This window comes from Rhinatrema bivittatum, chromosome 5, assembly GCF_901001135.1.
Source record: "Rhinatrema bivittatum chromosome 5, aRhiBiv1.1, whole genome shotgun sequence".
In the NCBI taxonomy this organism is placed as follows: domain Eukaryota; kingdom Metazoa; phylum Chordata; class Amphibia; order Gymnophiona; family Rhinatrematidae; genus Rhinatrema; species Rhinatrema bivittatum.
The window spans coordinates 87,727,182-87,742,539 of NC_042619.1; the positions used below are offsets into that span (position 1 = coordinate 87,727,182).

The following is a 15,358-nucleotide window of genomic DNA, read 5'->3' on the forward strand; positions in this document are numbered from 1 at the left end:
GACTGGCCAAGATATAGTAACAGCACCTCTCACGAAAGCTCAGAATAAGTTACTAGATTGTTTTTTTCCTAGTAATGTACAGAGACAAATTGAAAGAAAAGACATCCCGGACCTTTTACTGACCCAGTTTGATCCCCTTGACAAGGGACTAATATGGTTTACAGATGGGGCACAGAAAGACCAGCAAGCAGCGTTTGCAGCATTAAGTGTTACACCCAGTTTAGATATTATTACCAAAATACAGTATCAAACAGAGAAAGGTGTAACAGCACAAGAAGCTGAACTCCTTGCTGTAATAGCAGCTTTGAAATCTTCAGGAATAAAAGAGCACTGCACGATCTATACTGATAGTTCATATGTAGTCAGTTCTCTACAATACCATTTATTGAAATGGAAAAGAAGGGGAATGATTACTGCCACGGGTCAGCCCTTACAACATATCAACAACTGGAAACAAATACTGAACTTATTATCAAAAAGGGAAGGGGTTGGTTCTAAAACTGCTATAGTATGGACGCCAGCACATACTGGACATATGAGCTTTGAGGCACAAGGAAATGACCTAGCAGATAAAGCTGCTACAGAAGTGCTTACCGTGAAACTAATGACTATGCAAACACGGTTTAGCTCAGAATTAATGCATACTCCATATCCCATGCCACTTGACATACTCCATGAACAACCTAGTGGTGAGGAATTACAGAAATGGGTGACAATTGGATGTTATCAAAAAGGGAAAGAATGGCTCCACCCTAATGGAAAAAAATGTTTGACAACATCAGAAGTGTTGCGATACTTCTTTGCATGGCATGCAACCATGCATCTGTCTGCCACTGCACTATTAGCAGGCATACAAAGTAATCATTGGAACCAGAATCTTTATGCTTTAGCTGTACAGATAATTCATAACTGTTTAGTCTGTTCTACTCATATAGCTCGTCGAGGCCCAGCTGTGAGTCCTGGGAACTTGCCTATCCCCCAGGGACCAGGTTTGGAATGGCACATTGATTACACTGATATGATTGAAGCAGTTAAAGGAAAACGGTATGTATTGGTATGGGTGGATAGCTTTTCACATTGGATAGAAGCTTTCCCATGTACAAAAGAAACAGCTCATGTAGTTATTGATACCTTTTTACATAGAATTTTACCAGCCCATGGATGTCCGATCAAAATTGTATCTGATAATGGGACACACTTTAATAATCAAATTATGAATGAATTACAAGAGATCTGTAATATTATCCATCGACGTGTGTCAGTCTATAAGCCAACCTCGAATGGTTTGGTAGAACGATATAATGGAATATTGAAAACAAAATTGAGGGTATTGCTAGCAGCATTACATAAAAACAAAACAAACAAATTATATACCTGGTTGGATGTATTACCATTGGCCTTAATGAATATACGGAATACGCCAGGTACAATCCATGAGATTACTCCATTTCAATTACAGACAGGACGGATTATGAATCCGGTGAGAATAAGACAAACTGATACTCAAGTAGAGTATTGGAAAAAAGTTCAGCCCCTAGTAGCCATGGCAGCAGATCTAATACAGACTGAATCGAAAAAGGTTCCTAAACAATCTTTTTGCGCTTCCTTTTCAGTAGGTGATCAAGTACTACGAAAGAATTACACCCACAAGACTTGGAAGGATCCGATATACGTTGGACCTTTCACTATCACAGACCTCAGCCATACTGCTGCTAAACTATCTAAACATTCCACTTGGGTACATTTGTCGGATATACGGACATTTAATCCGATACTATAATTGGACTGTTGCATTATCTTTTCTCTCTGAAGTAGACTGACGACTGCAGGAAATGAAAATGTTATGTTTACTAACCTGTTTATATGTACTAACGTATACATGGCCACCTGTTACTTCTTTCCCTCTCCAACAGGCCCCTGTTTCAGGATTAACAAATTTGTGGGTACAGACAATACAAGAATTAGTAAAAACTCTTCCAGCAGATGTTACTGATTGTATCGTCTGTACTCCACATCAAAAAGCCCATTCACATGTCCCAGCCATTTCCTTTCCAGTTCCATTACACCATATTTTAGGATTTAAAGATAATGGACCACACAATATGACCATAGATCCATTAGCAGGACAAACATGGACACAATATTTGGGTAATGCCAAACCTCCCCCACTTACAGCCGATTTACCAAAAAATGGTTTTCTTTGCCTTAGTAATGTTACTTCCCCGAACCCTATTCCTTGCAACTATACTTACTCCACATACAATACAACATGGATTATTCGTAAGGGAACCATCTTACCCAGCACCCCTTTCACTGACATTGTAATAAGCTGTAATTGCACATTTTCACATATTACTGCATCTCCTCCACCAGGTTGCCTTCCATGTATAGCAAATCTGTCCAAGATTGTACATGTAGCCACCGACACCCAATACATACACACTTTCAATTCCACATACACTGTCTGTCCACGTCTGTGTGACCTCTTCAACATAGCAGACAATAACTGTTCATCTGAAAATGACTTATCTTTGGTTCCTTGTAGTGTATTAGGAAAATATAAATCTCCTTTTGTTTATGGCCCTTATGACAATAGCAATGATACCGTAATACAAAACTTTGCAAATCTTTATGTTGGACATTATTGGTTGTGTGATGGAATAGTCTTCCTCAAACTCCCTGCATACTATGAATTTTGTGTGTTAGTTACATTTAACTATTTTTCTCGAATTATTCCATTAAATCACCCTATGCATACCCGCTCCCGAAGGAGTGTTCCCTCAGCTGTCCCTGAAGATCAAGCAATCCAACTCTCATTGGATTATATTAACTCCACCTACCCTTTAACTAAAACTAGATTGGACGCATTAAGCTATACCTCATGGTTACCATTTGCCCAACCTGCAGTTGCAGCTGAATTGGGAATGGCCATTCGGCGACTACAATCTGTTCTCCATGTAGTCACGCATGAATTAGAAATCACCCTTAAAGCCCTTCAAGACACGGTAGATGAATTAACTACTGTTTCTACATATAATCGACATGGTCTGGACTATATATTGGCTGCCCAAGGCGGATTGTGTACGGTACTTAATAGCTCTGAATGTTGTACAGTAGTGGTTAATCGCTCTCATATAGTTTACAACGCAATGCAAAAGATACAAGAACTGGCTAGACTTCAAGTTAGCGATTTTGAGGGAGGAATCTCAGTAACTTGGTGGGATTCCATAACCTCCTGGTTTTCTAACTTATCTAGTCATTTGAAGGGGATAGTAGGAGTTTTTCTTGGATTACTAGTTTTAGGTATAATGTTATGTTTTTGTATTCCATGTATTTGTTCAGTATTACAATATTGTCGACCAAAGATGCCAACACCAAAACCAGTAACCAATATGATAGCGTATAGCAATATAAACTTGAGAACTACTAGAATGATCCAAACCACAATCAGTACAGATGATAGCTGGGAAACGGAAAGTGAGAGCAGTTAAAAAGGGAGGTCCTAGGGAGGTGTCCACAGATACAAAGAAGAAAACCCTAGTCTCTATGCTGTTCCCCTGTGTGAAGAATGAAGACACCTAATGTGAGCCAGAGTCAATCTGGCTCAAGGGAGGATTGTAGAACATACTGATGGAAAAAATACCAGAGGCCTCAAAATGAATTAAGGCTCTGAAGAAAGAAGAAGAAGCTATGGTGAACTATGGCCTAGTTTTGCAAAGCAACATATGAACTATGGCCTAGTAACACACACATTAGCAGAATCCAGGTGAAACGTCAACAAGTAAGTCACAGGATGAGCATAAGATAAGAAGATGAAGGATCGGAGAAAGGGTATCTGTGAAGATAACAGATCTGAAAAAGGGTATCTGTGAAGAAAGTTTGTGCATATGAAGTAAGATAAGATCAAACGGGAACAAAGAGTAGCTGCACTTAGCAGCAAGGTTAACTGAAATCTTGTGGTTTGGGGACAAATAGTAGTTATCAATTAGCTTACAGAAAATGTATATAAAAAGAGCTTGCAAAAAGAAAAAATTAAGCAAATGTTCCAGACCATAGATGTGCTATGTACATGTTGTAAGTATACCTTTGCTTCCTGCGTATACCATTGCTTATACTCAGTATAATAAATATATTATTGTGTGATTTAAGACTTAGTCAGAGTTGTTATTACAAACACTTCTCTTCCTATTCTAGATTTTAAAAATAAGTTTTACATTATTTTTTGTTATATATACTTTTTGAATATATTTGGTTTTCCCTCTCCTGTTGTTTTTTCATGTTATTTTGAGGTGGTGTTGCTCGGTATTGTGAATGGATGTCTTAATATTTGCAATAAATTCTGACTTTTCTTTTTGTTTCTTAACAGCCGTGGCCTAAGGCTATCAACTGACCCTGCAAGACAGCTTTAAAGCTATCCCACAGAATCTGCTAAGAGATCTCTCCATTATCATTAAAATACAAATATTCTCTTACATGTTCCCTTATCTTTGTACATAAAATGTAGATCTTGTAATAAGGAATCATTTAGTTTCCAGTATGTCTGATCATTTTCTTTTGGGAGTAGCCCAAGACCCCACTTTTTTAGGTGCGTGATCCGGCCATGTGATAGTTCCCACAATTGTATATTTACATGCAGACAGCCGATGATTATTAAGAAAAAAAGAAGTCAATACGAGAGTATGGATTGTGTTCCCTACAAAAATATGTAAACTCTTTACGAGAAGGATTACATGTCCGCCAGACCCCTTGATGAAGCCAAAACCTTCAGCTTATTTCTCTGCATTTTAAGCATGTCCACCTGAGAATGAGAGTTATCCAGTGCCCTATTTAAAGTCAAATTAAAATCCCCATCCAAGAACACACAACACTCAATGAAATCACTCAGTTGTTCACCTAATTTCAAATAAAAATTCCCTTATCCCGTGTTTGGGGCATAAATGTTTATCACAGTGACTATTATATTGCCCGTTCGTATTTTTATAATTAGATATCTACCTTCTTTGTCCTTCCTGCTGTCTAACAGCTCATATTGTACAGCATGTGAGAACAATCCCCACCCCACCATGTCTATGACTGGAAGCAAGAAATATTGTCAGGTATAATTTTTCAAAAAATGTTCATCCCTACTTCTGGGAATTTCCTGTGTAAAAAAAAATATTAAGGACTTTGCATTTTTAGCTTCATTAAAATAATAGTTGCCACTTTCTAGGGGAATTTAAACCTTTCACATTGAGAGAAACAAATTTAACATCAACCATCTCCCCATATGAAAGACAGCATTAAATAAGGACCCCTACCACAACCTAAATCCCATACAGTATAACCATTTCCTCATCCCACATCCACCTTCCAATCCCCCCCCCCAGCCTCCCATATCCCATCCAAACTAGATATAATCATGCACGTCCCATGTGCACTACCCAGGAGGAATGACATCACCCCATGATGACCACATCCCTTTAACACATAAAATAATACAAATGAAGCATCCAGCCCCTCATTCATAACAATAGGAATAGAATTATCATACTTCAAGTAACTGTTAATTTCCAACATTTCAAAACAGTGTCAGCTGGCACTGACAGAATTAGCCACCAGGTTTCCAACACCTAGATAAGCCAAGCATCTGTAAGAAGAGAGCACAGAAAAAAAAATGTTCTGCACAGTATCCCCTTATTGGGGGGTCTTATATGAAGTATTTGGATCCCACAATTGCAAATTATTGAGTTTCTTCACAGACTTTTACCCCCTTTGCAGACACGGTGTCATCAAGATGGCTCATGACATTGCTGTATTTTGGTCTCTGTGTCTTGATCCTTCATCTTTATTGCCCATCTTTTGTAGGACTGTAGCCACCTCCTCAACAGACCACACTTGTGATTTATTTCCGCTGATCGTAAAGGAAATGCCAAATGGGTATAGCCATTTTATACCTAACATTCTCCGCCCTCAGCGTATTGGTGAGAGACTGCATATTTTTGCGTTGTTGCAAAGTAATAGCTGAAACATCATTAAAGATTTCGACAGGTCTATCTTCCCAAGTGATGGTTCCCATGCCTTTACCCACACACATTATTTTATCTTTAACTGGAAAATGGTGGAGGTAGGCTATTATATCTCTTGGTTTATTATGTAAAGCTTTCCCCAAAAGGTTCATCACCACCTTTGGGGGGGGGGGGGGGGGTTTCGTGTGGTAATCCTTTCAGTAAGAGGAACCGGCATATATCTTTCACAACCTGGGTGCTATTGGAAAAGTCCTCTTTCTCAGGTACTTCCCGAATTCGTTTATTTCCTCTCCAGGAGCGGTTCTCCAAATCTTCCAATTTAGTAACTCCTGCTGACCCAACCGCAATTCTTGTATCTTGTTTGCTGTGTCACTTCTGCTTGTTCCTCAGCCTTCTGTTCTACATCGATCACTCTCTGCCCCAGGTCAGCAACTTTGCACCTCATTTCCCCAAGGACAGTTTGTATTTCTTGCTTTACCGCTGCTTAATTCAGCAAACCAGCCCAAGAAATCTGGCCTTATCAAGCCAATCTCAGCTGATCTGGTCTCTGCTTCTAACTTGGCAGACTCAGAGCTTACCATAGGATCTTCACAGCATTCTAGGCCTCCCTCCTTCAGCAAAGCCGCAGCTCCTGTGAATGAAAATTCTCGGAGATGGACGGCCTCTTTGCGATTCGCCATGTAAGATCTCTTATTCACAGCTCCAGATTGCAATGCAAGAAGCTAAATATCTGCTTTTAGAAAAGCAGCCTCACGGAGCCAGCGATTTATGCTGCTACCATGTCGCGATTATGTCATTTCCTCTGTGCATATAACATTCTGAAATAATCCTCCACACTGTATAGTCTTTTCTTCTATCCTTAATAAAAAATAAAATCATTTAAGCAATAAAAACTCAGTAAATTATTAAACTCTAAAAAGAATATTTTGCAAAGTTTATAATTTTAAATATACATAAAGATCATAAGACGTGCCATGCTGAGTCATGTCAAAGGTCCATTGAGCCCAGAACCTTGTTGCCGACAGTGGCCAATCTAAGCTACTAGGATGTGCCTAGTAGATCCGTAAGGGTAAATCCATTCCTTCTTGCTCACACCAAGGGATAAGCAGTGGTTTTCCCAAGTCTACCCGGCTAATAAATTGTTTATGGACTTTTTCCTCAGAAACTAATCCAAACCCCTTTTAAATCCAACAATCCTAATTGCCTTAACCACAACCTCCAGCAACAAATTTCACAACTTAATAGTATGTTAAGTGAAAAAAAACACCTTCTCCAATTTGTTTTAAACTGTTTTACTGGAATGTCCCCTAGTCTTTGCAAGGGTAAATAACCGTTCCCTATGTACCCGTATACATCACTTATGATTTTATAAACCTCCATCATATACCCGTTCTCTCTTCTTGAAGCTAAAAATCCCTAATCTTCTCAATTCTTTCTTCATACAGGAGCTATTCCAGCCCCTTTATCATATTTATTGCCCTTCCTTTTCTAGTTCCGCTATATTTTATTTAAAATGGGACGACGACAACTGCACACAATACCCAAGTTGCTGTCACATCATGGATAGATACAGGTGCATTATGATGTTCATAGCTTTATTCTCTATTCCTTTTCAAATAATTATCAATATTCTATTTATCTTTTCAACCACCACCACCACACAGGATTTCAAAGTATTGCCCACAAGGACGCCAAGATCCTTTTCCTGGGTGGTTACTCCTGATATGCAACCCAGCATAGTGTACTGACACTTAGGCATAAGGAAAAATAATCCTATCACTTCGCACATGTGCACATTAAATTTCATCTGCCATCTAGATGACCAGATCCCGTCAGGCAAGATGTTTCTTCAGTTTCTCAAAGTCCACTTTTTTTTTTAAACTACTTTGAATATTTTCATATCTACAAATTAATTTGATCACTTCACTAGTTGTTCTCTTTTCCAGATCGTTAACGAATAAGTTAAATACTGGCCCCATTACAGATCCCTGAGGCACTCCACTATTTATCTTGTTCCACTAGGAAAATCAATCATTTAGTCTTACTCATGGTTTCATGTAGTCTATGTGGTGGCAGAGGGGAGTAGCTTAGTGGTTACAGCAGCAGGCTGAGAAGCAAGGAAGCCAGGATCTGAATTCTGCTTCTCTCAAAGATAATCCTTGTGATATTCACTTCACCCTCTATTACAGGGATAGACAACTCCGTTCCTGAAGTGCCACAAAAGAGGTCTGGTTTTCAGGATATCCACAATGAATATACATAAGATAAATTTTAATACACTGCCTCCACTGTATGCAAATATATTTCATGCATATTCATTGTGGATATCCTGAAAACCAGACCTGCTTGTGGCACTTCAGGACCTCAGTTTCCTACTCCTGCTCTATTATCTAAGGTACAAGAGATTGTAAGTCCTGTTGGACATGGAAATAACCACAGCTCAGATTTGGAAAATGCAAGTAATGAAATCTAAAATTCAAGGTAGAGTGTTCCATGAGTTATAAGACACATGTGCTCAAGTTTACTGGTTAAAAAAATAATAATAATATTTAGTCTTCTGGAGGCTGGCAGCTCTAGATAATGGCCACTCTGTTGTCTCCTGATAGCTCCTAGGAAAAGATTTACATTCTGTTGTAGGCATTTTGTCTCTAAACTCCACTTCAATACTTCCCAGTTATCTTTATCAATAGTTCATTGAGCCCAAAATGTATTAATAAAATGCAGAAAGCATACCTGGTTTCTGGATCTAGGGCATCCATAGTTTCTTTATTGGACAGCAATTGCTTCAAACTTTGATACAACTCTACATTAGTATTGAGCCTGTAATGTTAAATGGAAAAGGTCACCCCCACTGCTGACTAAATAAAAAAGCAAAGCATCACGGTTATATGGTAAGAACATAAGAACATAAGAAAATGCCATACTGGATCAGACCAAGGGTCCATCAAGCCCAGCACTTCTTATGCAGATGAACGTTTTTCTCAGGAAAAACACTGGTACATTTTCTTTTTATATGCACAGAGATCTTTTCTGGCTACAATCACATCATAGCAGTCTGACAACAGTCCATTCTTGGATCTTTGCCTGATATTAAGAACCTGTACAATATGGAGGGATTAACACACTGCCAATGAACTGCCATTTGAAACATGGGATTGTTTGCTCTCTGGCCACAGCAAAAGAATTAAACATTGAGCACATAAGCAAGCACACAAAAACTTGATAGTTTCTCAGCTTCTTGGCTCTGATCAAGTGTAGCATCTGGGTCACAGGCTATGATTGCTTCCTTCTTTTCCTTTTAGCTACAAATAGCATTTTGTGTTATTTTGTCCTTCGATTACATATTACAATTTATTTATGAGTTGAGTATTTTGCACAACTGAAGTGTGCGTATGCAAAATAAAAAGTTTCTGCTGTCAACTGTTATTGACCAGGATATTATTTGCCACACATTATTTTTGTCGCAATTTCTCTGTGTGTGTGTGCTGTTTACTCTGCCCTTCCTCTGTGAATTTGTCATTCAAACCAGCTGGGGGCACCCAAGAGTACAGAAACTGACTAAACCACGAGAGGAGAGTTAAACTTCTTGTTTAAAAAAAAAAAATGCTTTGAGACACATCATATGTAAAGCAGAGTGCCGATTCAGAGGTGGAGAAGTGAAACAAGGGATGGATAAAACTTTGCTTGCTGAAAAATGTGAGCTGCAATCAAGATTCAGCCCCGAGCTGCCTGCCATGTGGTCATTTTACAAAAGGGGGTTCCACGGACAGTGACCCCCTCCAGTTTTGTGCAGCAGGCAGTGCAGATTTTACAGCAGTGAGTGTGGGTGCAGTTCATGCAGTATAGTTGAAGTTTGAAATGTGTCATTAAGCTGTCATCTAACCAGTGACAAATCACTGCAACTGGAAGCAAATTTATTTTACTAATTAAATCTTGGAAATCATATTATGACAAGGAATTAACTATTAATAGGTAATGATGTAAAAAAAAAAAAAAAACCTTGTTAATCTCCTTTAATTATTAAGGTGATAGAAGGCCGCTTAATGTGCCGCCACCACTAGCTCATTCTCAAAAAGATAAAATGAGGAAATAAACCTCTCCTCCTACTCCTCCAGCTATGAATTAGAGTCTTTCCCATTTTCTTGATTGCTCTCCCATCACGGAAAGGGGGTGGACGGGGTGGCTAAAGGGACTCGGATTTGTTTGGCACATAATAAGAGACTCATCTCATGAGCAGGCTTCAAATCCCTAGTCATATGCAGAGCCTCCGGTTTCCCTGTGGCAATTACGTAGCAAATTTGCATAATTCTGCATATATTTTCAATTTAAATATTGTAGACAGTTTTTTTTCTTTAAAGACAAAGCCGTTTTCGGATATATTTGTGTCTCTTTACCAGTGCAAAAGGGATAGTGATCGGTGCTGGGGAGGAAGGAGGGGAAGGGATCTGGAGATGCGGAGCGCAAACCTCAGAGGAGGGAAATAAGGAATCTCAGGCAGGAGGGGTAGAGGGTAAGGGACGGAGAAAGCAGGGAAGTTAAAGAAAGAGGGGATGAGAGGAGGGCAGGAAAGAGGGGATGGGAAAGTGGGAAGGATTGGATGGGACAGAAGAGGAAGGAAGTAAGACTGGAAATGGGGATGGAAAGAAGTCCTGAGATCTTGAGGGGGAGGGGTGTACAGCTAGAAAGAGAGGGAAGCATCCCTGCCATGGCTCCAGCCCTCCTCCCCCTCACATCCCAATCCCTGATCCCTACCCTCCCCCCCTCCCCCCAATTATTTTATTCTCGCCCATCCCATCTGCCCATGTACACGCACACCCATCCATCCTTCCCCAGCCAAACCCTGACCCCCCCTACCCCTATATATCACACACAACCTATCTCCCCGGTCCCTCATCACACAACACCCCACCATACACCCACCTCCCAGCCTTTTCCCATAACCCCTCCAACCTATCACAACCCCCCCCCCCCCCCCATTTCCCCTCCAGCCACTCTCCCCCTTTTACACCCCCCCCCATCCTTTTTCCCTTATCACTGTTTCTCACAATCACCCCATCTCCTCTATCCCTATCCCCTCACTGCAAGGAGGAGGAGGAGGAGGAGGAGGAGAGAGACAGCACATCGGACAGCTAGGCCCAACCCTGCTTTCACCAGCAGGGATGTACAGGGTTCGGTGGTTGAAAGCAGCAGTCAGGCCCAGCCGGCAGAGGAGAAAGTGGACACGACCTGGCGTGCTCACATGATGAGTGCACATTTATGGCGGTGGGGGAGGAGAAACAGAAAGAGGTTTGGCGGCTGCAGCATTTTCCTGACCAGACTAGACTGGACCCCAGTCCCCAGCATCCCACAGCAATACTACAGGGACCTGCGCATTCCACGGAATGCGGAAGATTTTTCTGCTCCTGCCATGACCACAGAATAGTGAGAAACCAAGGTCCAAGGTCATATGTTCAACTATTTACAGATCAGATACCAGACTGATATATCTGACCAAGTGGACTCTGTCCTCAACAGCTCATGTCTCAATAAATTGGTTTAATCTATAAGGTTCCACCCACCTCTTGTCATTTTTGCTAACCAGATTAAGATGTCTCTCTCTCTCTCTGAAGATCTAGACTGATATCTCTTACTAAAGTGGTCTCTAAGCCGGTCAAATATAGATCTGTCCCAAACCTCTCACCCCTCCAGCCCTGGCTTTCTCCCTCCCCTGATCACACAGCTTGCTCTCTCCCCCCATCCAGGCTCAATCCCTCCCTAGCTCTCACTCCACAGGACTGATCCTCCCCATCATCTTGAACCCCTCCCCCCAGGTCTGATCTCTCTCCCCCATCTATCTCATTCCCCATTCCTGTACTTTCAGCTTTTGTCTGACCCCCCCCCCCCCAACCCAAGGCCTGAAACCCCTCCCAACTTTCTCTCCCTCTCTGCTCCGCCCTACATCTGTACCCACTAAACAGCAAGATCCCCAGCATGACCCCCAGCTCTCTCCTCCTCTCTCCACATCCCCTAAAATGGATCTCCAGCTCTCTCAAACCATAAAGCAGTCACCCCCTCAAGCCCCCCTGCTCACACCCTTCCACCTCATTCTTTCGCACACCCTAGCTCTCCCACCTCACCGTTTCCTCCCCGCCCCCCAACTGCTGGCTCTCTTGCTCTCTCCACTGCGGGCCAGGACCAGTGCCAAGGACACCGCTGCGGACTCCTCCATTATGGGCTGAGACCTTCATCCCTGGCTGACCTGGCGGACTCTGTTTCCCAGCCCACTCGGCTGATACTACTTCCTTCCTTCCGGTCGCCCGAGCTGACACAGCTGTAGACTCCTGTTTTTCAGCCACATGAATGGATTGCTAGCTCCTGGTTCCCATGCAGAATTTTGCATGGGAGGCACAGTCCGTGTTGCACAAATTTTCCCCCAGGAGTAATACACACTGGAAACTAAAATCAGGGCTTAATTTGTAGATAAAAAGGAAGTGGGATTGTGGAGCTGGGGAACGAGGTGGTCAGGGCCAGCAGTGACATGTGCAATGGGGTGGGTGTGGGACCAGGGCCCAAACACACACTATCCCAAGCCCGGATTTAGGCATAGGTAGAATAAGCACTTGCTTAGGGTGCCAAATTTTGAAGGCACCAAACATCCAAGCCAAAGAGAAGCCAGCTTCTGCTTTCTATAGTGCCATGTACCAGCACAGCTTCAAAATTGCATCCATCGCCAAGGCACTGCAACCTTAAATCCAGCCCCGCACTATCCCCATCACATACTTGAACACACTCTTTCTCCTCCTTACCCCAGTGATCCTCCATCCCCAGCCCCCACTATTGCCCCATCTGCAGCTGTTTTTCACCCATTAGAACTGATTGACTCCATCAGCTCTGCTCCACTTCCTCAGATCCTGGGTAAAAACTGGCAGAACACCATTCTAGACTGTTCTCTCAGAAATTAAGCCCAGGGCAACAGACACAAAAAAGGCGATGAATTAGCACAAGTTTGAAACTTGCGTGCAGTAGCAAAGTAGCCAGGGTTGAAGCCTTGATGACTGGAATTACTGGTCACAAGTTTCAAGCTAGTGCTACCCCATCCCCCTCTGTGTGTCTGTTCTTCAGAGGCCGCGGTGTTTGTTCCAGGATCGCAGCTTCCCCTCCCGTTCTCTGCGCAACAAAAGGGGGAAGGGCTGAACGAGGGAGCAGAGTGGCTGCTCTTTGCTCTCTCTGCTCCAGGCTCACCTCCCTCTTCCCTGCAGGCTACCTGGAGGGGAGGGACTGGAAGCTCTTCCGCTCTGTCTCTAAAATCTAAAAAGAAGTGGTCAAACTCAGTTCCCCCACAAATTCAGCCCCGACTAAAATGGATAAACCTAACTGGAGTGGAGGAGTAGCCTAGTGGTTAGAGCAGTGGGCTATAAACCAGGAGACCAGGGTTCAAGTCCTGTTGTCACTCCTTGTGACCTTGGGCAAATCACTTTACCCTCCATTGCCTCAGGTACAAACTTACAGGCCGATACATTACAGTATTAACCGGCATTTGGACGCGTGTTTTCGCCGCGCTAGCTTTACCCCTTATTCAGTAAGGGGAAATAGCGTGTCCAACCCCACCCCCACCCCCCCACCCCCCCCCGAGACTAATACGCTCGCAACATGTTGATGGCCCTATTAGTCATTCCCGCACGATAAGTAAAATGTGCGGCTTGGCTTTAAGAAATTAACGCCTACCTCTGCCGGTGCCGAGGAAGTGCACATCATGGCGATATTAAGTCGGAGGTCCCAAAAGTTAAAAAAAGTACAAAATTTAAAAATTTAAAAGTGGCTCGCAGGTTGAAAACTAGGACGCTCAATTTTGCCGGCGTCCGGTTTCCGAACCCGTGGCTGTCAGCGGGCTCGAGAACCGACGCCAGCAAAATTGAGCGTTGGCTGTCAAACCCGCTGACAGCCGCCGCTCCTGTCGAAAAAGAGGCGCTAGGGATGCGCTAGTGTCCCTAGCACCTCTTTTTACCGCGGGCCCTCATTTAAAATATTTTGGTTTACTGAATCGCGCGCACAAGACACTGGCCTGTGCGTTTGCCCGCTCTCCCGCGAACTTTACTGTATCGGCCTGTTAGATTTTAAGCACTCTGGGAATAGGGAAATACCTGCAGTACCTGAATGTGATCCGCTTTGAAGTGCTGAAAAAAGTGTGAAAAGCGGAATAAAATCTAAATAAATAATTTGACATCCATGCTAGAACTATCTAGACCAGCAGTGCTCAGAACATCTTGCTCCACACTTTTGATATTTTGACTTTTGTTTGGATTTAATGCCATGCTACAATGACGAGAAATGATCTGAAATGTGTCTTTATGAAAACTCCGCAATGTCCTTGTACTCTTGAAATAAAGAGTTTAAGGGGAAAAAAAAAAAAAGGATTTCCTCGTCTTATACAGAAATTTGAGGCAGCCTGCCTGGTCTATATTTATACCAATGCTAAACCTGTCTGTCTGAGGCACTCACCAAGAGTTCTGAGTTCATTTCTACAAAAGAAACCTTTTAATGTCATATAACCTTCTGTTATTCTGTCGTTCTTCACTCGGTTGTGTGAACCTAGTGAATTTTAATGTAAACAAATGATAAAGAGGCGATCTGGTACAATTCACAGGTTCTATGACAGTGGACAATTTCTGAGTCCGACGGGCCATGGGGGGAAAGCAGAGGCGCTGGACAGAAATGCTTCCTGCTTCCCTCCCTCTGCCAGATCCTGCTGTGGTGCTGCACACCAGTGAGTAGGGCGGAAGGAGGGAGGGGAGAATCAGAAAGTAAGGGGAAGGGGAGGAGAAGCAGAGCAAAGAGACAGCAAAGGAGCTAGGGAGAGGAGAAAAGAGATGGAGAGTGAGCAAGGAAAGAAAAAGCAAGGGATGCAAGACAGAGCTACAAAGAGCAATGGGAAAGGGATAGAGATAAAGAGAGCCTGAAACATAAAGCAAAAGGGATGGAGAGAGAGAGAGGAAAGGAAGAAAAAAAAAAGAGTGAGGAGAAAGACAGAAAGGAAAGTGATGACAGGGAAAAAGAGATAAAAAGCGGGGAGGAAGTGCTCCGCATACACAGCTACATTTCAGGGTTTTGCTCTCTCAGATAAGCAGGAAAAAGGGGGGAGGAGGGTAGAAAGTTATCCCAGTGTTTCCTGGTGCACATGGTAGTGCCAGAAATCACCATAGGTGCTGATGCATCTTTCCAGTAGTCGGGTGCCATTAACAAAGCAGGCAGCATCTGCTTTCCTTCATCTTAACTTGTTAGAAAGGTACACCTGTGCCTACAGGACAGTTCAAGGCCCTAACACATGCCCCAGAAACCACTGAATTCTAACCTCCTTTGCACGTGGAAAGTGTAGA

General features: G+C 42.6%; 1 protein-coding gene across 2 annotated transcripts in view; it reads right to left on the bottom strand.

Moving 5' to 3' along the window:
• The window catches only part of MIPEP (mitochondrial intermediate peptidase), a 375,213-nt gene that overhangs the window by 327,467 nt on the left and 32,388 nt on the right, over positions 1-15,358 (bottom strand). For both annotated transcript variants that reach the window (XM_029602546.1, XM_029602547.1), the window contains exon 4: positions 8,739-8,825. In XM_029602546.1, the coding sequence (XP_029458406.1) occupies positions 8,739-8,825 (87 nt within the window). The remainder of the gene's footprint in view (positions 1-8,738; positions 8,826-15,358) is intronic.